The following is a 16,840-nucleotide window of genomic DNA, read 5'->3' on the forward strand; positions in this document are numbered from 1 at the left end:
ACCCAGAGAGAGACCTGGCTTCTGTCTCCAGCTCCTGGAGGTGACCTCTGGGCCAGCCGGGACGTCCTGCCTGATGTGAGTGTCTTTGCTCAATGGGGGGACCTAGCCTCTGGCCAGTCCAACTCCGTGCGTTTTGACAGGGCCTTTGCACCACTCAGTATCAGCCCGACCTCCCGGAGGGACTAGAGATGGACAGCCATCCCTGCGGGCAGTATACGATGGAGCCCCAGCAAGGACTCTGGACACTGAAGGCCTCGGAGGGCCTCTCGGGTCAGCAGCACTCTGAGTCATGGTCACACCCGGAGGCGGGGAAGCCTTCACACTGCCCTTGCCTCAGGGGACAGCCGGAAGCTGTAAGTTTGGACACCCCCACCCCCACCGAGTGCTCGTTCCCTCGGCTGATTTCAGTCTGTGTTCTTTCCGACGGGAGCCATAACCATGACCACAGCCTCCACCTGGTGTGTGCTGTGATTCCTCCCTGAACCTGGGGGTGGTCTGGGGGACCCCCACCACTTGCAAATGCTGTTAGAGTGACAGTAGTCTCAGGGACTATGCCTGCTCACTTTGCAGTTGGCCCTACGCTCTGGGTAAAGCTCCAAGAAAGAACAGCCCCTCCCCTCCCACAAGAAGCCCCTCCTCCCAACCCTCTCCCCAGGGACTCAGGGCCCCTGTGCCATTCCTGTCTCCCCTCTGCCTCCCTCTCGTCTGCCCACCTCGGCTTGTTCAGTGTCCCATCCACACCTGCCTGGCATTGTCTCCTGACTTACAGTCCCGTTTCGTCCCTGAACGCCAGGCCCTTGTGCCAAGCCTGCCTGGTCACCAGGTGTGGAAATCCGGGGAGGGGTCTGCATGCCCAGCTCCCCAGGCCCCGCCTCCCCACTCAGGCCTTGAGATACTTTGGCATCATACTTCCTTTCCTTCCTGGCTCCACCTTGCGCTTCTCAAGGGCGGGGACCACAGCTCTTCCTCGTCCCATCCTGCACGTGGCCGTGGGCCCCAGCTCATTGGCCTCACAGCGAAATTGCTGAACACCCGGCAACAGCCAGATGATGGGACACCACAGGGGTGGCCACCATCAGCTGCACCTCCCAGTTCCGTCCCCATTTCATCACTCCTCTCACTGCATGGGAGGCCAGGGAGGAAGAAAAACCACTGGAGGGTAAGCCATCCCCAAACTCATCAGCTGCCTCCGGCCCCCAGGCTGTGCACAAACAGACCTCACACAGGGCCGCAGCCACCGAGAAGGCGGATGCGCAGCCTCCAGCCGAGGGACCCCTAGGAGAATGTCCTCTTGTTAAGGCATCGGCTTTGCGGAGCTTTTCAATCCTCTCTGAGCTGGTAAGCTTTATCCCTTCCAGAGAGCCAGCCTCTGCTACTGGAGAAGTTTCTAGAAGGACAGGAGCTAGGTGTTTGTGACAAGATGGGACTGCGTAAGGTAGTGGCAGCCTGCCCCTGACCTGGCTCTGGGCGACAGGATATTTCTCTCGCCAGTCGGCTTTTGTCAGAGTCTCAGGGCTGGGGCCAGAGATGGCCTTCCTCTCCCACACATCAATGACCCATCGCTCCTTCCGTAAGTGGCACCGCAGCCTCATACACTGCTATTAACACGCCCATTTCACAGTGAAGCAATGCATCTCAGAGAAGCCAAGACAACTGCCCAGAGTCACACAGCTAGTGAATGCTTGACCTGGGAGCTGAATCCACACCGCTGTCCGGCCCCAAGGGCCACTCTCCCTGTCCTGCACCACCACACGAATCCTGTGGTTACCTGTGCGCTCGGTGCCGCTTCCCCGCCAAACTACGACCTCCAGCAGGGCAGCCTGCTGTGCTTGCCTTCCCATGGGTGGCCTTGATAACAAGGAGGAGGGTGAAAACCCATTGACCTTGAACCCCACACACCTGTTGGGGTTCCAGGCCTCCACCTCAAGCAGATCTGTCCGTGCCTTCCCACATGACATGATCCACAGAGCAAGGCCTGTGAACCACATCCCAAGCAGGTGACATCGGCCTCACAGGAGAAGGCTCACTCGCAGCACCAGACCTGCCAGAAAGGTGCCAAGGACAAGCCAGCACGCTGCACGGGGGGCAGGACATCCCTTAGCCAAAACATGCTGAATTCACCATTCCCAGCTTCTTCTGCATTTAAAAAAAATTTCTGTACAGCTATACAAAAATGTATAACTACATCCCTCAAGGCAAACAAGAGAAAAGGAAAGAGAAGATGTTCCCATTGAGACCCTGTCAAAGAAGCATTGGAAGTCCCGGGTGGGTAATTTTTTCAACCAACAAAACAACCAGCCATTGGAGGGAATATGAAGACAGCTTGAGAGCTGGGCGTCCGCACGTCTGCCAATCCTAATTGCACGGTGTGTTCTCAAAGCTCGCTAAATGCTGATCTTCCTAACGGCACCCTCCTCTCTCTCAGATGGAGGAGAGAGCCTGCTCACTGGGAGCTCAGCAGGGAAGAGGCGGGGTGCCAGCTGAAAGGCCCCGCCTTTTTCACACGTATGAGCCTAGGCATATTTGGTTCTGATTAGCCATCAGCTCCAAGGCTGGGGCGGGGGGGGGGGGGGAGTCCACCGCACATTCAAATGCTTCTCTGGGCTTATCTGCTCAAATCTCCATGCACGACCGTTTGCACGATCACCACAAGGCCGCCCTGCCCGCTGCGGGGCGAGGCGTCCGGGGCACGCACAGGCAGGGCGTTGCTGAGGGTGTTGTTGTAAACACAGGCGCGCAAGGAGCCGTCGAGGACGCAGTTCTCGAACAGCTGCAGGGCCTCGGTCACTTTGTCGTGGAAGTCGTCCGCGGACTTATTCGAACTTGCAAAGTAGAGATAGTCAGAGTACAACCTGCGAAGAAAATAAACAGGTATTTTTACCGCGCACGCGGACAGGAAATCACACGATTGGAGGAGAGGAACAGTGGAAATCAGCGTGCGATGAGCTGATCCAGTTTCGTCCGTTACAACTCCAGCCTTCCTCTTTGTTCCCTTGCAGACCAGCCCCCCCCCCTTCCTGCCCCTCCCTCCCGCCCCCTAGGGCCACCTGGCTCTCCTGGACCTGTCTATAGGTGCCCCAGACAGACCGCCACTGGCTTTCTCCTTTGTTCTTCCCTGCCCCCTCAGACCAGGGCTGTTGTCACAGTAACCGAGAACTCGAAACAACACCACATCGCCGAAATTGTACAACAGCGGAAAGAGGCCACGAATCTCGTGCTTCTTCCCAGATTCTCCCTCCTCTGTCGGAGGCAAAATGAATGAGAACATCTGTGGCTCTCTCAGCACAATTCTGCCTGAAATTCCCGGCCCTCTCCACAGGCATCCGAACATGACAAAGAACATTACAAAATGCGTCTCTCTAGATTGATAGGGACCGGCTTTTTAACACAACGCACACACACGCCCAGGCATGCACACACACGTGGGAGGCAGGGTTGCACACAGGAGCGGACGGCTCTCCCTGACCAAACCGCTCCAGGTCCTCCGAACCTTCGTCTCCGCTAGGCCTCAGCTCGTGGGCTTGGGGGTCTGTCTCTGCATCGCCCAGGGTCAGCCAAACCTCCTGCCCTCCCCGCCTGATGGGCGCCTCATCCTCCACCACCCCTGGCGATGCCTGCAGGTTCCCCAGGGGGTCCGTTGTTATGTTTCTTAAGTATCCTCCAGAAACTTGCCGTGCATACTGCGGCCCGTCTCTGCCTAGTTAATGTTTTTAGAAACACAGATGCCTCAGATGGCATCTGGTAACATATCTGTTACCGTGGGCCTTTTCTGATCATTGAATGACGGGGAATTCTGGTTGCCCACACAAGCCCAGAAGACAGCACCCTGCAGGCGAGCGGAACGTTACCCCATGGCCACCCAGTGATTTTTCTCTCTCACGGACCTGCCCAGTTGAGAGTTTTCTCAGCTTTGATCGCCCAGTTTCTGGTTGTAAAAAGAGTTAAATTCTTAGCCCCGTTTTGGTTTTCAAAATCCCCCACTTTGCTCCGTCTTGTGTCTTTTCATGCACCCCTGGCTGTGCCTGACCCCTTGGGCGCACAGGGCACCCAGCCCCATGTGCCAGGCTTCTCTCGCCCCTCGGCTCCGTACTCTGTTTCCCCAGCTTCTTCGACTTGGCTCCTCTCTTTCCACTGAAAGCAACTCAGCTCCTCTTATTGCTGGGGTCCCCGCACGTCTGGGGACGTGACGTGTAGTCTGCCCACTGCACCCAGAACCTCCGCCGTCCCCAGCCCCGGGCCACGCCCACTCCTGCAGAAACTGCCAGTGCCCTTGCTCAGGTCAGCTGCAGACGGTCCTTGCCCGGTACCCCTTACATCTAGCAGCAGTCAGAGTAGACTACAGAGGTTCCCCAATCATGAGAACATCGATCACTTCTCAGGGACCCCATCTCCTTCCCCGAGGGCCATGGCACGGCCCTGTGACGTGACCCTTCAGAAATCATCCACAGCCAGTGCCCACAGAGACACTGAGGGGTCGCTGGATGCTCGCAATCTGCCCCCAGGTCATCTCGAATCCAAACACCCTAGAAGGGGCTTTGTCCACCTTGGCCGGTCAGACAACGGCTTCAGGGCACTCGCTTCCAGAGGGGCCATTTGAAAGGCTCGGGGACCGGGGAGTGGGTTCCCCCCCAGACCCGTGCTCCCCAAGCACAGTGTTGGCATTCCATGCGCCTGTCCCCAGTGTCCCCAACACCAGCCCTGCCATCTTCCCTCTCCGAAAACAAGACATCCATCAATTCTGAAACACAATGCCTGTCACTGCAGGTCAGTCAGAGTTAGCAGGACCTCAAAGGCTGATGGACGGACGCCCAAATCAGATGTATGTGGGCCTCAAAATGCAGTTCCGCTATGCGGGCCGAGGGCAACGGCACCACTGGGCACATTTCCCGGCTCACACCATGGATGTCGGTCGGTCCTGCCGGTGTGACTCGGCCCAAGGAACAGTGCCTGTAAAAAGGTAGCAAATGCCTGAAAAACTATCGTTGAAATCTGTTTTTATTTATTTTAATTTTTTTTTATTTTTAGAGCAAGGAGAAGGGAGGGAGAAAGAGAGGGAGAAAAACATGGATGTGAGAAAGAAATATCGGTCGATTGCCCCTCACAGGCCACACCACTGGAGACCCAGCCCGCAGTCCAGGCGTGTGCCCCGACCGGGAATCGAACTGGTGACCCTTTGCTTTGCAGGACGACACTCCACCAACTGAGCCATGGCAGACAGGACTCAGAATCTGTTTTTCACAGGAAATCCAAGTCTAGAATCCCTACCAGAGACTCCCACAGAACTATCCGCACCCTTCGGGGGGACTGGAATTCCATCATATAAATCACCACCCGAAACTGAAGCTTTCCATACTGAGAGTTTATTCTGTGGTAATAGCATTTCTTGTAGACATTTGGCTCATAAATAAAACAAGAACCCCTAAAGCCGCCTCTACTTTAAATAAAGTAACTTTGTGAAGAATCTGCTGATCCCACACAACTCTTTAGAGACCAAGAAGGACTTCAGGGGAAAAGCTGGGATGTGCCCAGAGTTTCAACCAGGGAAGCCGGGCCCCACTTGACTGAGACAGCTCATCTGCATCTGCTTGAGGTGCCTTGAATGAGCTCAGGACCACACCTGCTCTGAGTCAGGTTCACAGCCTTCCAGAACCAGGCCAGAATGAGGCACAACGTCCCTGGCACCTCGGTTGCCCCAGGGCCCCTGGATCTGCCCACAGAGCGGGCCGTGGGCTTTGGGCTCCCCTAAAGCTGCCTCATGCTGGGATGTGTGTCTGTAGGGACCCGTCCTTCATGCCCCACTTTATCGGCAAAGAGCTTCATTCACTGAAGTGATGGCCGCCTCCCAGGTGGATTCCATGGAGTCCCCAAAAGATGTGTCCAAGTCCTCTCCCCTGTCCTAGGAATGGGTTCTTAGTTGGAAATAGGGTCTTTGCAGATGTCACTATGTTGTAGGTCTTCAGATGAGATCGTCCTGGATGTAGGGTGGGCCCTAAACCCCGTGACTGGTGTCCTCCTAAGAAGAGGAGGGGACACGGACACATGGGGAGGAGACCATGCGATGACAGAGGCAGGGACTGGAAACAGGGACGGCCAAGGATGGTCGGAAGCCACCGGAAGCCCGGGAGATGCACAGAACACTCCCTCAGAGCTTCCGACCTTGCTGACATCTCGGAGTGGAACTTGGGAACTACGGAGGAACACATTTCCGTTGTCTTGAGCCGCCACCAAGTTTACGGTCATTGGTGCAACAGAACCTGGGAAAACTACGGAGATTCGAAACCCAAATTCGCAGGAAGACTGCAGAGCTGTCCTAGTCGGCACCTCACCCACCCTGAGCCCCAGCAGGAGCCCTGACTGTGCAGGGGACAATGGCCCTGCAGCCAGCTTTCCACAGGGACACAGGGAGGAGGGCAAAAGGAAAGCACAAGCTCTTGTTTCCAGGGGGCATGTTGGGGCCCCCTGGTAGAATTTGGTTAATGCTTCATAAGACGATGTGCCATTAACAATGCCAGGATTTCCCCAAACTACCCTCTGTGGGGAAAGAGTCGGTAATGGCCTGGGATGAGTGAAAGCCACTGATGGGTTAAAACTATTCTGAAAATACTGAGGACGGCAAACATATCAAGGATAAGTATCCACATGATCCTCCAACACCTGGGGCAGGAAATTCATTGAAGTTCAGATGTACAGACATAAACACAGGTGTCAATGTTTTGTCTTTCAAATCAATGATGCAATCATGAAGCAGGGCAAGAGGCCCCCGGGGAAAGCACACTAAGGGCTTAGTGGGCACAAACTCATAATAAATTGTCACGGGACCGAAGGCACACTGATGCAGCCTCGGGATGCATTAACAGAGGCAAGGCACGGAGAGTGTGGGAGGGTGTCCCCCTGCTGCACCTGGCAGGTAGGTGCAGGGAGCCACAGTGAGGAGGAAAGGCGGCTCCAGCCGGTGAACAAGCTCCGTAGGAAGGGTGCCTCTCCAGAGCTGGGAGATCGGTCCTGTACCCCTGAAGGACGGCCTAGTCAATGGAAGGTTCAGGAAGAAAGGCTGGTTCAATTCAAGGGGAGCTGTCTCAGCTGGGACAGTGCAACATGAAGTGAGTGGCCCCAACAGCAGGAACCCCCAGGGCTGGAGGGGATGAGGCCCTGGGCAGAGTAAGGGCCCTTGGACTCTGATGCCCAGCCAGTCCGGAGTCTGGGGCTCCTGCCGAACCACCTCATTTTCTGACTCGGAAACCATCCCGAACAGATGGGTGTTACATTTGGCCTAGACCGTTTCCAAGAGCAATTCCAAATATAAGTCCAAACATATTCCGGGCCTTCTGTGCTGCAGTTATTTTAGAAGGCTCCTTGAGGGGTGGGGGGGCCAAGCCGTCATGCCTGGCCATGTTTCCAAGCTCCTCTGCTGGGCGCAGTGGGGTCCTGGGGGTGCAGCAGGGTCCCAGGGCCCAGCACTCCTGGAGGGTGGGACTGGGTGTGTGCATTGGGGGAGCTCCCCGACCTGGTGCCTCTGGAAGGGACCACACCTCTCCCCACAGAGACAAAAAGTAGCCACCAGCAGAGCTTGATGGCACCACATGTAAAATGTGGAAAGTCACCCCAAGGCCATGGCTGAGTTCGTTCATTGGCACCGACAGGCGTGGCTCTGAGGCTGAGTGCGCAGAGGCGGGCCGGTGTACAGACCACCATGAGAACAGGGGTAGCGTGGCTCCATGGGCCCCTCCTCCAGGCCAGGCTCCTGTGAGTGCTGTACAGGCCCAGTGCCCCAAATCCTCACAGTGTCCACCCTTGATGTGGCCCTGTGGTTATGGGGGGCTGTCCCCCTGTAGGCCCTCCATTCTCATTCACAATGACCCCCCGAGCCGCATGCCAACATTCATCAGCCTGGCTTGCAAGAAGACTGACATTTAGAGGATTAAGAATATTCCCAAGGTCACATGGCCCAGGAGCACAGCCAGGCCCAAAGCCCACTGGTCCAAGGGGATGTGACCCCCAGCTTCTCAGTCCCAGGAAGAGCCAAATCCATGGTTAGCTAGAGGGGCTGTTAGCCACCTGAGCCACTACATTTTGGGTTTTGTTTGATGTTTTCACTGTTTTAGGTACAGAGTGGTTTAGAAGGAAAAGGCAATTCTGTTACAGAACTACCTAATAAGTTACAGGAGACAAAAGCAATTACGACATGTAATAACAGAGCTGCGAACAAGCACGCAGGATAAACACGGGGAACGTTGCTGCCGTGGCCGGAAGCAGCAAGCGCGTTAGTGGAATATTGCGCCGGGCATCCAGGACATCAGAGCAGCTGGCCGGGGCCCAGGTGTCCACTGGGATCCCAGGACTGGCCGGGAGCCTCCTCACACCCACCCACCGGCAGGGACTCCGCAGTTCCAGCTCGGGCGCCACGTGTTTGGAGAGACCTCTCTCGGATGGTTGCTCCTCCTTTTGTAACCTGCTTCTTTGTAACATTGCTGAGTTAAGATATAATCCGTATACCAAAAAATTCAACCTTTTAATGGGAGCAATTCAGTAGCATGACCACCGCCATTGTCTAGTTCCCTCACATTTGCATCGCCCGAAAAGAAGCTGTTGGTCTCCACCTGTCTGTTCCCGGAGGGGCTGATGTCAGAACTCAGGCAGATCCTAAAGCCCATGAGGTACATGAAGCACAAGCTGCAGGGTCAAGTTCAAGTCAGACAAGTTCAGGTCCTCGGTAACCTTGAGCTGTGACATCTCTTCCAGTCACTGCTCCTCAAATGGGACATCTCAGAGGCCCATGCTTGGAGGGAAGATGGCGTGGCGGGTGCTGAAGTGGTGGACAGAGGGGTGCAGCTGACCACTCCCGGGCTGGCCAGCCCAGGCCATGCCAGCCCCCACTACTCTGTGCCCCTCCGGGGCTGCCAGCCAGCTTCTCAATGACACATGTGAACAGTGACATTTCCTCAACCTGGAGCCCCTGAGGGGCAGACACATCATGTCTTCCAATTAACCACCCCCCTCCACATGACACTGCATGGTTCTGTGGTCACCTGGAAGGTCGTAACACCTGTGATTACAGAGACAAAAGCCAAAGCAGCCCTCATTTTTCTCTATTTGCTGGCATCCAGATTCAAATCACTGATCGATAACTTCCCAAGTTCTGATACGGGGCCATCAATCACGATCAGATACATGTACTTCTTACAGGGAAAAAAGTCCACGTAATGAAGAAGGCAAGAGGCCCTCCCCACCCACGGACTCACAAACCGTGAGCATCTCATCTCTAGGGACAATGAAGCAGGATTGTCCAGGCCAGCTTACCTGGAACAAACATCTCATCACCTGAGACCACACATGTGGGTGACACCAGTGAGGCTTCTTTTCGGCCAATAAGAGCATCAGGTTCGGGCTTAATGTCCCAGTGGGCCCTGGCTGGTGTAGCTCAGTGGACTGAGCACAGGCCTATGAACCAAAGGGTTACTGGTTCAATTCCCAGTCAGGGCACATGTCTGGGTTGCAGGCCAGGTCCCCAGTGGGGAGCGTGCGAGAGGCAATCACACACTGATGTCTCTCTCCCTCTCTTTCTCCTTCCCTTTCCCTCTGTTTAAAAATAAAGTAAATAAAATCTTTATTAAAAAAAATGTTCCAAATGTTCCAATGGATGCAAAGCTTCCAGTTCACGGGGCCCTTTGGGGGTGGTCTCCTCTTCCCCTGGAGTGCAAGTGGAGTTCGGGGTCCATGTTTGTTTCTTCCCCACCATCCAATCCTGGGCCCCTGTAGGGCGTCCGTGGCATGAAAGGCAGAACCTCTCAGGGGCAACACCAAATGTTCCTTTCATCCACAAGCCTGGTGCGGCTCGCCAAGCACTTCCAAGTGATCCAGGGGCCCTGGTGGCAGGTGTCTGGTGGGGAGACAAGGCCACCGCCCTGGCTGAGGCAGCAGCACAGCCAGGCTGGGGTCCTAGGGTCCCCCCCAAGAGCTGGCACGGATGTGACAACACCCCATTCTCTGAACTGCACCTAGTGGCCCAAAGTGGACACCACGCGCCACCCGACCCTGGCCGTCAGCATGGCCTCACCTCTGAATGCCTATAGATGGAGAAACAACGGTGTGTCTCCCAGCGGCCCTCCCCACGCAGAAGTGCCCGTCACCAGCCGTTCTACAGGACACCCAGGGCTGCCGAGGACTTCGTAAACACTCCCCAAGAAACAAAGGGCTCAGCACAGCAATCCTCGGTATAATGGCTCTTCTCCCACCAGTAACAAGAGGCAGTCTCTCACCAGGAGGTCACACTGAACAACCTCCAGAGAAGGTGTCACAGGCCGAGCTGGCCTGGCCACCACCACCTCTCCCTGGCTTCGAGGTCTGAGGCCACCCCCTGGCCTATGGGCGGCTCATAGTTCAGCCCGTGCATGTGACCTCCTGCTACCTGCAGGGCCCACACAAAGTTGTATCGGGGACACCCAGGCAGGCAGCTTCTGGGAAGCAAGATGCCTGAATTCACCAGAAAATGAAGAAGCAGCTTAGAGACTGCCACAATCTTCCTCAAGACGATACTTAGAATCCTGAATCCTCCAAAGGCTTAAAGAGAAAAGGTGACAGTGAGTGCTGGACCATGTCGGGGGGTGGAAACGGATTTGTAGCTATTGTCACAACCTTTATGCTCCAACGGCCTCTCTCCCCGCTCCAGCTGCTGCCCCCAGGGGAGTTCTCCTAATTCCCCTTTGAGATCGTTGCTCTTAGTAATGGATCCACCTGTGCAGGGGACCGCCCGCTTCCTATCCTCCTGCAAATCAGGGAAAACCCCGCCTGCCTCAGCCTGGAGACGCTGGGCTGTTTGCAGAAGGGTCTCAGCACTGGCTGAGTAGCCAGAGAGTTTCTCAAGAGGTGGACGGGAATCCACAAGCTTCCATCCCACTCAGCCCCTGCAATGCCTGCTGGGTATTTCCCGCGGTTATCACCTTGCTCCCTCTGATGGGGAGACAGGAGAATGAGCCAGTCCGGGCTCAGGCACCTGTGCAGGCTGGGTCCTGATCATTCATAGACCTTTGCAAACGTGGGGAATCGTCCTGTTGCTGGCTCACAGTCCAGTCCCTCCCAGAAATGTCTCCCCTGAGAAGACCAGCCACACGCCAGGTCAAGGCTCCCAGGGCAGACCACAGCCAAGGGTTGGGGGGGTGGCAGATGTCTCACTGGGGACAACTCTGAAGGGCTGTCCCAGCTCCAGAGCTCACAGGGTGTTCCCACATAGACCCTTGATGACCCTCCTGCACTCGGTCGCTGTCTCAGAGTCTGCCTCCAGGGACCCCACCTACAATAGGGGTGATAACCTTTGCTCCTCAGCCAGACTGACAGGGGATCACATCCAAGCCTGGCCACTTACTAACCAGGGGACTGTGTTTCGTTTCCTTAATCCCCCTGAGCCCACACGCCTGGCCTGAGAGCACATCACCTCAGCCCTCTCTCGCCTGCTTGCAAAGCTCAAAGGAGGCAAAGCCTGGGAAGGGCGTGGCACAGAGCCAGGCTGCAGCAGGTGCCCAGTTACACCGGGTCACCTCACTGAGGGCTGTCCCCACCCCAACCAGACAGGCTCCGGGAGGACAGACGGGAGGACTCTGCTCTCCAGCATATATACCGCATCTAACATGGCGAGGAGAGCTCAGCGTGCTTATCATTATGATTATTTGCAACTACGAAGACCTAATAATACTACTAATAATTAGATAATACTTTCCATTTGTCTTGTCATCTAATTCTCACAAGCCTCGTAGTAGGACCATTTCCCCCATTTCACCGATGAGGAAATGTGCCCCAGAGAGGTTGAGCAGCCTGCCTGAGGTCACACAGCCAGTGAGTGGAAGATCTGGGGTTCACACGCACACTGTCTGTTCCGCCCAGGCGGTGTCTCTACTGCCACGATCCTGGTCCACAACCTGCTCACCCCCACACCCCAGCACCCACCCTGTGGATGGAGCGAAAGCCACGAGTCCAGGGCTCCTGCTCCTCACGCTCCATCCACATGCCCGACTGCAGAATGCCTGTCCTTAAGGGCCTCGTTCCTCTTCCTCCTCGCTTACTGTCGTAAACTCACCATTCCACCAATCCAGTGGCTGTCAAAAATCAGTTTGTAGAAGCAGATGAAGAAAAGAAAGCCCCAGGTCCCAAGGCACCAGGCATTTGGGTCAAAATCAAGTTCTCGCTTCTACTTGAGCTGAGTTTTCCTCCTCTTCTGACTCAACACCATCACCCAAACCCTAACCATAGCCACAACCAAAACCATAAAAGGTGAAAAACAAAGGCTCCTGTGGCGGCTGCTTCTGCCCATCGCATTCTGACTATACACAGAATTAAAACCAAAATACAGATGATAAAACCCTAACAGATGGCACGTGACAACCTCCCAAAGTCCCTTCAGTGAACTACGTCAGAGAGGTTGGCCCCTCCCAGCCGCAGCCCCATCCCACACTTCGTGGGGACAGTGAGAGCTGCTGAACTTGGGGCCAAACACTATCAACTGTCTCAGAAATGAAGAGATAGGAGGCTGACGGGAGAAGCGTTGAAAAGCTGTCTTCTCCACTTAAGAATCGAATTAAATGAAAAACTCTACTTGTAATTAGAGGCTTCTTTTTCATTCAACGGGCAATTTAGCCCAGGAATGCATCACTTGCATTTTAAATCATCGTTATTTCTCACGCAGAGAAAACTACAAGAATGCTGGGCGGGCCCCGAGCTCCATCCCCTCCACGGGTCCAATCCTCTCCTCCAGGAAAAGAGGGAGACTTACTGCCAATGTTGCTCTCTGGAAGCTGCAAAGTGACTGATTGGATTGTGCTAACGCCAACATTTTCGAACCCTCTACCTTTGATCAGTGATCAAAATAAAGGGTAAATGGGAAACTAAATCGAGACATGAAAGCACCCCCATCGTCTCTCTGAGCCACTTTGTAAAAGGAAATAAACGATTTGGCCTAATCCCACTGGCAGTTAGGCAACCCAGGGACTCTCCCTGTCACTGAAGTGCAAGGTCACGGCCTGACCAACGTGGCTAATGGCCTGGGACCCAATTAGACTATGGGAACTATGTGTTTCTTCAACAGCGACCTAAACACCCTATATTTATCATCCTTTCTGGCCAGGACGGGAAACCAGCCAGCGGCTGCGGGTATGCCATGAGTCACGGGTTTCTAAAAAGAAGAAATTCCTATTGTTACACATCCTTACAAATGTTTAAGGAGCAACGGGACAGCTGCTGCTGTCAGTAACCCACACCAGACCCGTCCCAGCGGTTAGTGTTTCCCTGGCTGCAAGGCCCCAGTTCCTGGAGGACCGGGGCGTGGGACGGACAGAGCCAGGGTGGCAGGGAACTTCCAGGAAGGTTCCCAGGATGCCTGCTTCCTGGAAGTCACACCCTGTACTCTTCTCTTGAGTGTGGCCTGACCCTTGTCACTTGCTTCTAACCAACAGAATGTGGCAAAGGGGATGGGCTGTCCCTCTAGTGATCAGATCATGGAGGATGGAGACTTTGGACTTTGTCCCTGGATGGCTTTGGGGAAGCTCATAGACATACTGCCAAGGCCCAGGGACAAGGCGGTGAGGAGCCAGCAAAGAATGGAGGCCCCCCTTCGAACAGCCCTTGAAGAGCTGAATTCCGCCAACAACCACATGAGTGGGAAGCTGATCCTTCCCCCGTGCAGCTCTCGGATGAGACCCAACCCCGGCGATACCTTGATATCAGCCACGGGAGAGACGAGAGGCTGAAGTTGAGGCCCCAAGAGAGCAGGGCCAGGTTCAGACCCTCGAAAACTGTCCTAAGCTGCCGTGTTTCTGGGTAACTTGTTCCGCAGATGACGAACACAGCAGGTGACCCCCACGGGGCCAGCTCCCTGACGCTGGCTGCCGCCATGCGCCCTCCCTCCCCTCAGCACCGGGACAGCCGGCACGACAGGGTGGACACTTCTCACTCTGATCATGAGCCAGCTCCCGGAGGGCAGGCGCCAGGGCGCCCCCGCTCTTTGCCGGCAGCTACACACTCAGCCCCAAGCTTAATGCTCACCGTGTGATCGGGGCTCAGTAAACACTTTAACTGAGATGCATTTCTATAAAGTCTAGCACCAGAAAGGCAAGAAAAAAATTAACTTTCAGTTCCCAGTATAAACAGAGTCTTTGTTCTTTAGAATAAAAAGGAGAGGAGAAGGTGATGACTCCTCGGAATGGCCATCTCGTGGGCCGTGAGCCTCCTCGAGGGAGGAGACGTGGGGCTGGGAGCAGACGGCGGGCCAGGCAGGCACCGCTCCCACTCAGCTGTCTGACCCTGTGCTGAGGCCGCTCCTCCGGTGCTCAGGTCCCCAGAGGCAGAATCAGAACTGCAGGAAGACAGGGACCCTTGGAAAAGCTGGCTCCACACTCCAGGACAGAGCCGGGGGCTCCACCTTTGTCCTCGCCATTCTCCCTGCTCAGGATGCTTCTTCCCCTGGACTGCCTTCCTCCTCTGCTTAATTGGCAAACTCTCACTCATCCTTCAAAACCCAGCCTGGCCTCAGCGCCCCCTGGGCAGCCTCGAACCTCCTTCCCACCAGGAGCTCATTCTCTCTCCATGCTTGCTGAACCCACAGACCGCCAGCGCCACAGCCACGCCTGTCCCCCCGGTTGGCCCTGAGCTACTGCTTCCCCAGGGCCCAGAACGGGGCTGCACCCACCAAACCAAGGCCAGACACAGGCTGGTGCCCCTCCCTGTGCCCAGGGAATGACAAAAGGCTGCAGGTTTCACCTGACCCTCAGAGGCTGAGGCACTGGTGACCTTCCTCAGAAGGAGGAACTAGGCAGATGTGACAGGAAGACATCCAAGTGAGCAGAACGCACACTCCTAGGAGAACATTCAACCTCCTGAACTGTGGGGGGTGGTGGGGGGTGGGGCAGAGCAGCTGTGAGGACACCTCCGTGGGCAGCGAGGGGTCAGCGGGTCATCAGGCCTCTCCTGTCTAGGCTGACAGTTTTGTCTCATATGTCCCCGAGGGCCCCACTGGTTTGTGTCAACTCCTCCCGACCAAGGGGGGCCGGCCCACACCATGAGCACAGGGCCAAGCTCCGGCCTCCAAAGCGTGGGAACTGGCTGGTAGACATGGAAGCTGCTCGGGGTCAAGGCTCCCACAGAGCTGGAGAGGATGAGTCCCTGAGGCTGGAGGGCAGGCACTTACCCAGGCAGAGGGAAGCCGTCTGCGGCAGGTAGACATGCCAGGTGACGTGGCACCAAGGGGACCATCCAGCTCCCCTCTGACCAGGCCACACTGACAGCAGTGGGGCCATTCTGGGGGCTCGGCAGGAGGAGCAGGTTCAGGGAGAGGTGTCTAGGGCGAGACTTTAAGGCACGTCCCTCAGGGCAACAACGTGAAGTGTAAGGGACTAGCGGTAAGGCTACGCTCACACGCACCGCACGCATCAGCCCGGACGAAAGTCCAGCACGCAGCAACAGTGGCAATCCTGGCGCAGAGCACAGGTGTTTTCAAAGACAGTTTTCCAGTGCATTTTCTAAAACTCCCACAACCAACAGGTCTTCTGTCACCATGGGCACGGACATGGGACCAGGAACATGTGCCCCCTTGGAGGGCATCAGGGCTGCATTTGTGCCCGAGGGCCGCTGCTGCAGATCACCACGAACAGGTGGCTCACCACCACAGGGGCTGGTTCTCCCCGTTCCGAGGGCCAGGAGTCCAAAACCGGGTGTGGGCGGGGCTGGCTCCCCTGTGGGCGTCCAGCCACAGTCCACTGCTCTGTGCGGTGCCCCTCCCCCAGCTCCCGGTGCCTGCTGGCGGCCCTCCCTCGGCACTCCTTGGCTTGTAGCTGAATCACTGCAGTCCGACACGTTCATCACACCGCCGTCTTTTCTACGTGCATCTGTGTCCCCTCTTCTTCTTAAGGGCCCCAGTCACTGGGTTAGGGGCCCACGCTAATCCAGGGGGACCTCATCTCAACCAAGTCCACCTGTAAAGATCGCGGACTTCCAAACAAGGGCATATTCATACATCCAGGGGTGAGAGGCTAGAAGCCCAACCTTTCTTTTGGGAGGGGCACAGTTCAACCTCGACAAGAGGTAACCAGGAAAATACAGGCACAGAGGGCACGGCCACTGCGGTCAGTCTCTGGCAGGTGTCCTGTCTCAGAACGGCTAGATGAGGCTGGCGGAGCTCAGTCAGGAAGAAACAGGTCCCACACGCAGACCCTCCAAAGACAGACTCGCCCCTAAATGGGAAGCACACTCCCCCAGAGCTGTCCCGAGCTGGACCAGCCATCCCGGGTGGGGACACAGAGCCGTCTTCGGTGGAGTTGGTCAAGCAACATGAAACAACACAACTCGAAGGTCCTGGCAGCCCCGCGAGTCTGTTGTCCCCACAGGTGTCACTCATGATTTACGCTCCCCCGGCGCCGACCAGGCCACCCCCACACTGTTCAATATCACCCCTGCTGTGCCTCATCCACACTGGGCCACCGCCGGTCCTTACAACGCTGCAGCTCTGCCTGTCATTTGCCTTCCTTTGGGTCTCTCCGGGAAAGCTGTTGCCCGCCCACTCGGAGCCCACAGGACAGAGGCACCCATCGAGTTGGGAGACAAGGGGTTAAACCCCGCAGATTCCAGGGGCCTTTCTCATTTCCTGACAGTGCCCCCCCGTCTCTCCCCCCCATCTCCCCACTCGGAGGGGCCAGAGGCTAAAGACCAGGGACCAGGGTCAGAATGGCCAAGAAAGCAATCTACAATTTGTTTAGACACAGCGAAGATTGCCCCAAGAATAATATTTACATAGGAAATAGCACTAACATTGAAAGTTAAGCTTGTTTACTTAAAAAGAGAGAGAGAGAGAAGCACAATCTTC

The 16,840-nt window shown here is 55.9% G+C and overlaps 1 protein-coding gene across 2 annotated transcripts in view; it reads right to left on the reverse strand.

Annotated features, from left to right (window-relative positions):
* CHST15 (carbohydrate sulfotransferase 15) overlaps nucleotides 1–16,840 on the reverse strand; it is a 68,768-nt gene that overhangs the window by 5,458 nt on the left and 46,470 nt on the right. For both annotated transcript variants that reach the window (XM_037051144.1, XM_037051146.1), the window contains exon 6: nucleotides 2,696–2,852. In XM_037051144.1, the coding sequence (XP_036907039.1) occupies nucleotides 2,696–2,852 (157 nt within the window). The remainder of the gene's footprint in view (nucleotides 1–2,695; nucleotides 2,853–16,840) is intronic.

This window comes from Sturnira hondurensis, unplaced genomic scaffold, assembly GCF_014824575.4.
Source record: "Sturnira hondurensis isolate 20B ecotype Veracruz unplaced genomic scaffold, ASM1482457v3 Scaffold0007208, whole genome shotgun sequence".
Lineage (NCBI taxonomy): Eukaryota > Metazoa > Chordata > Mammalia > Chiroptera > Phyllostomidae > Sturnira > Sturnira hondurensis.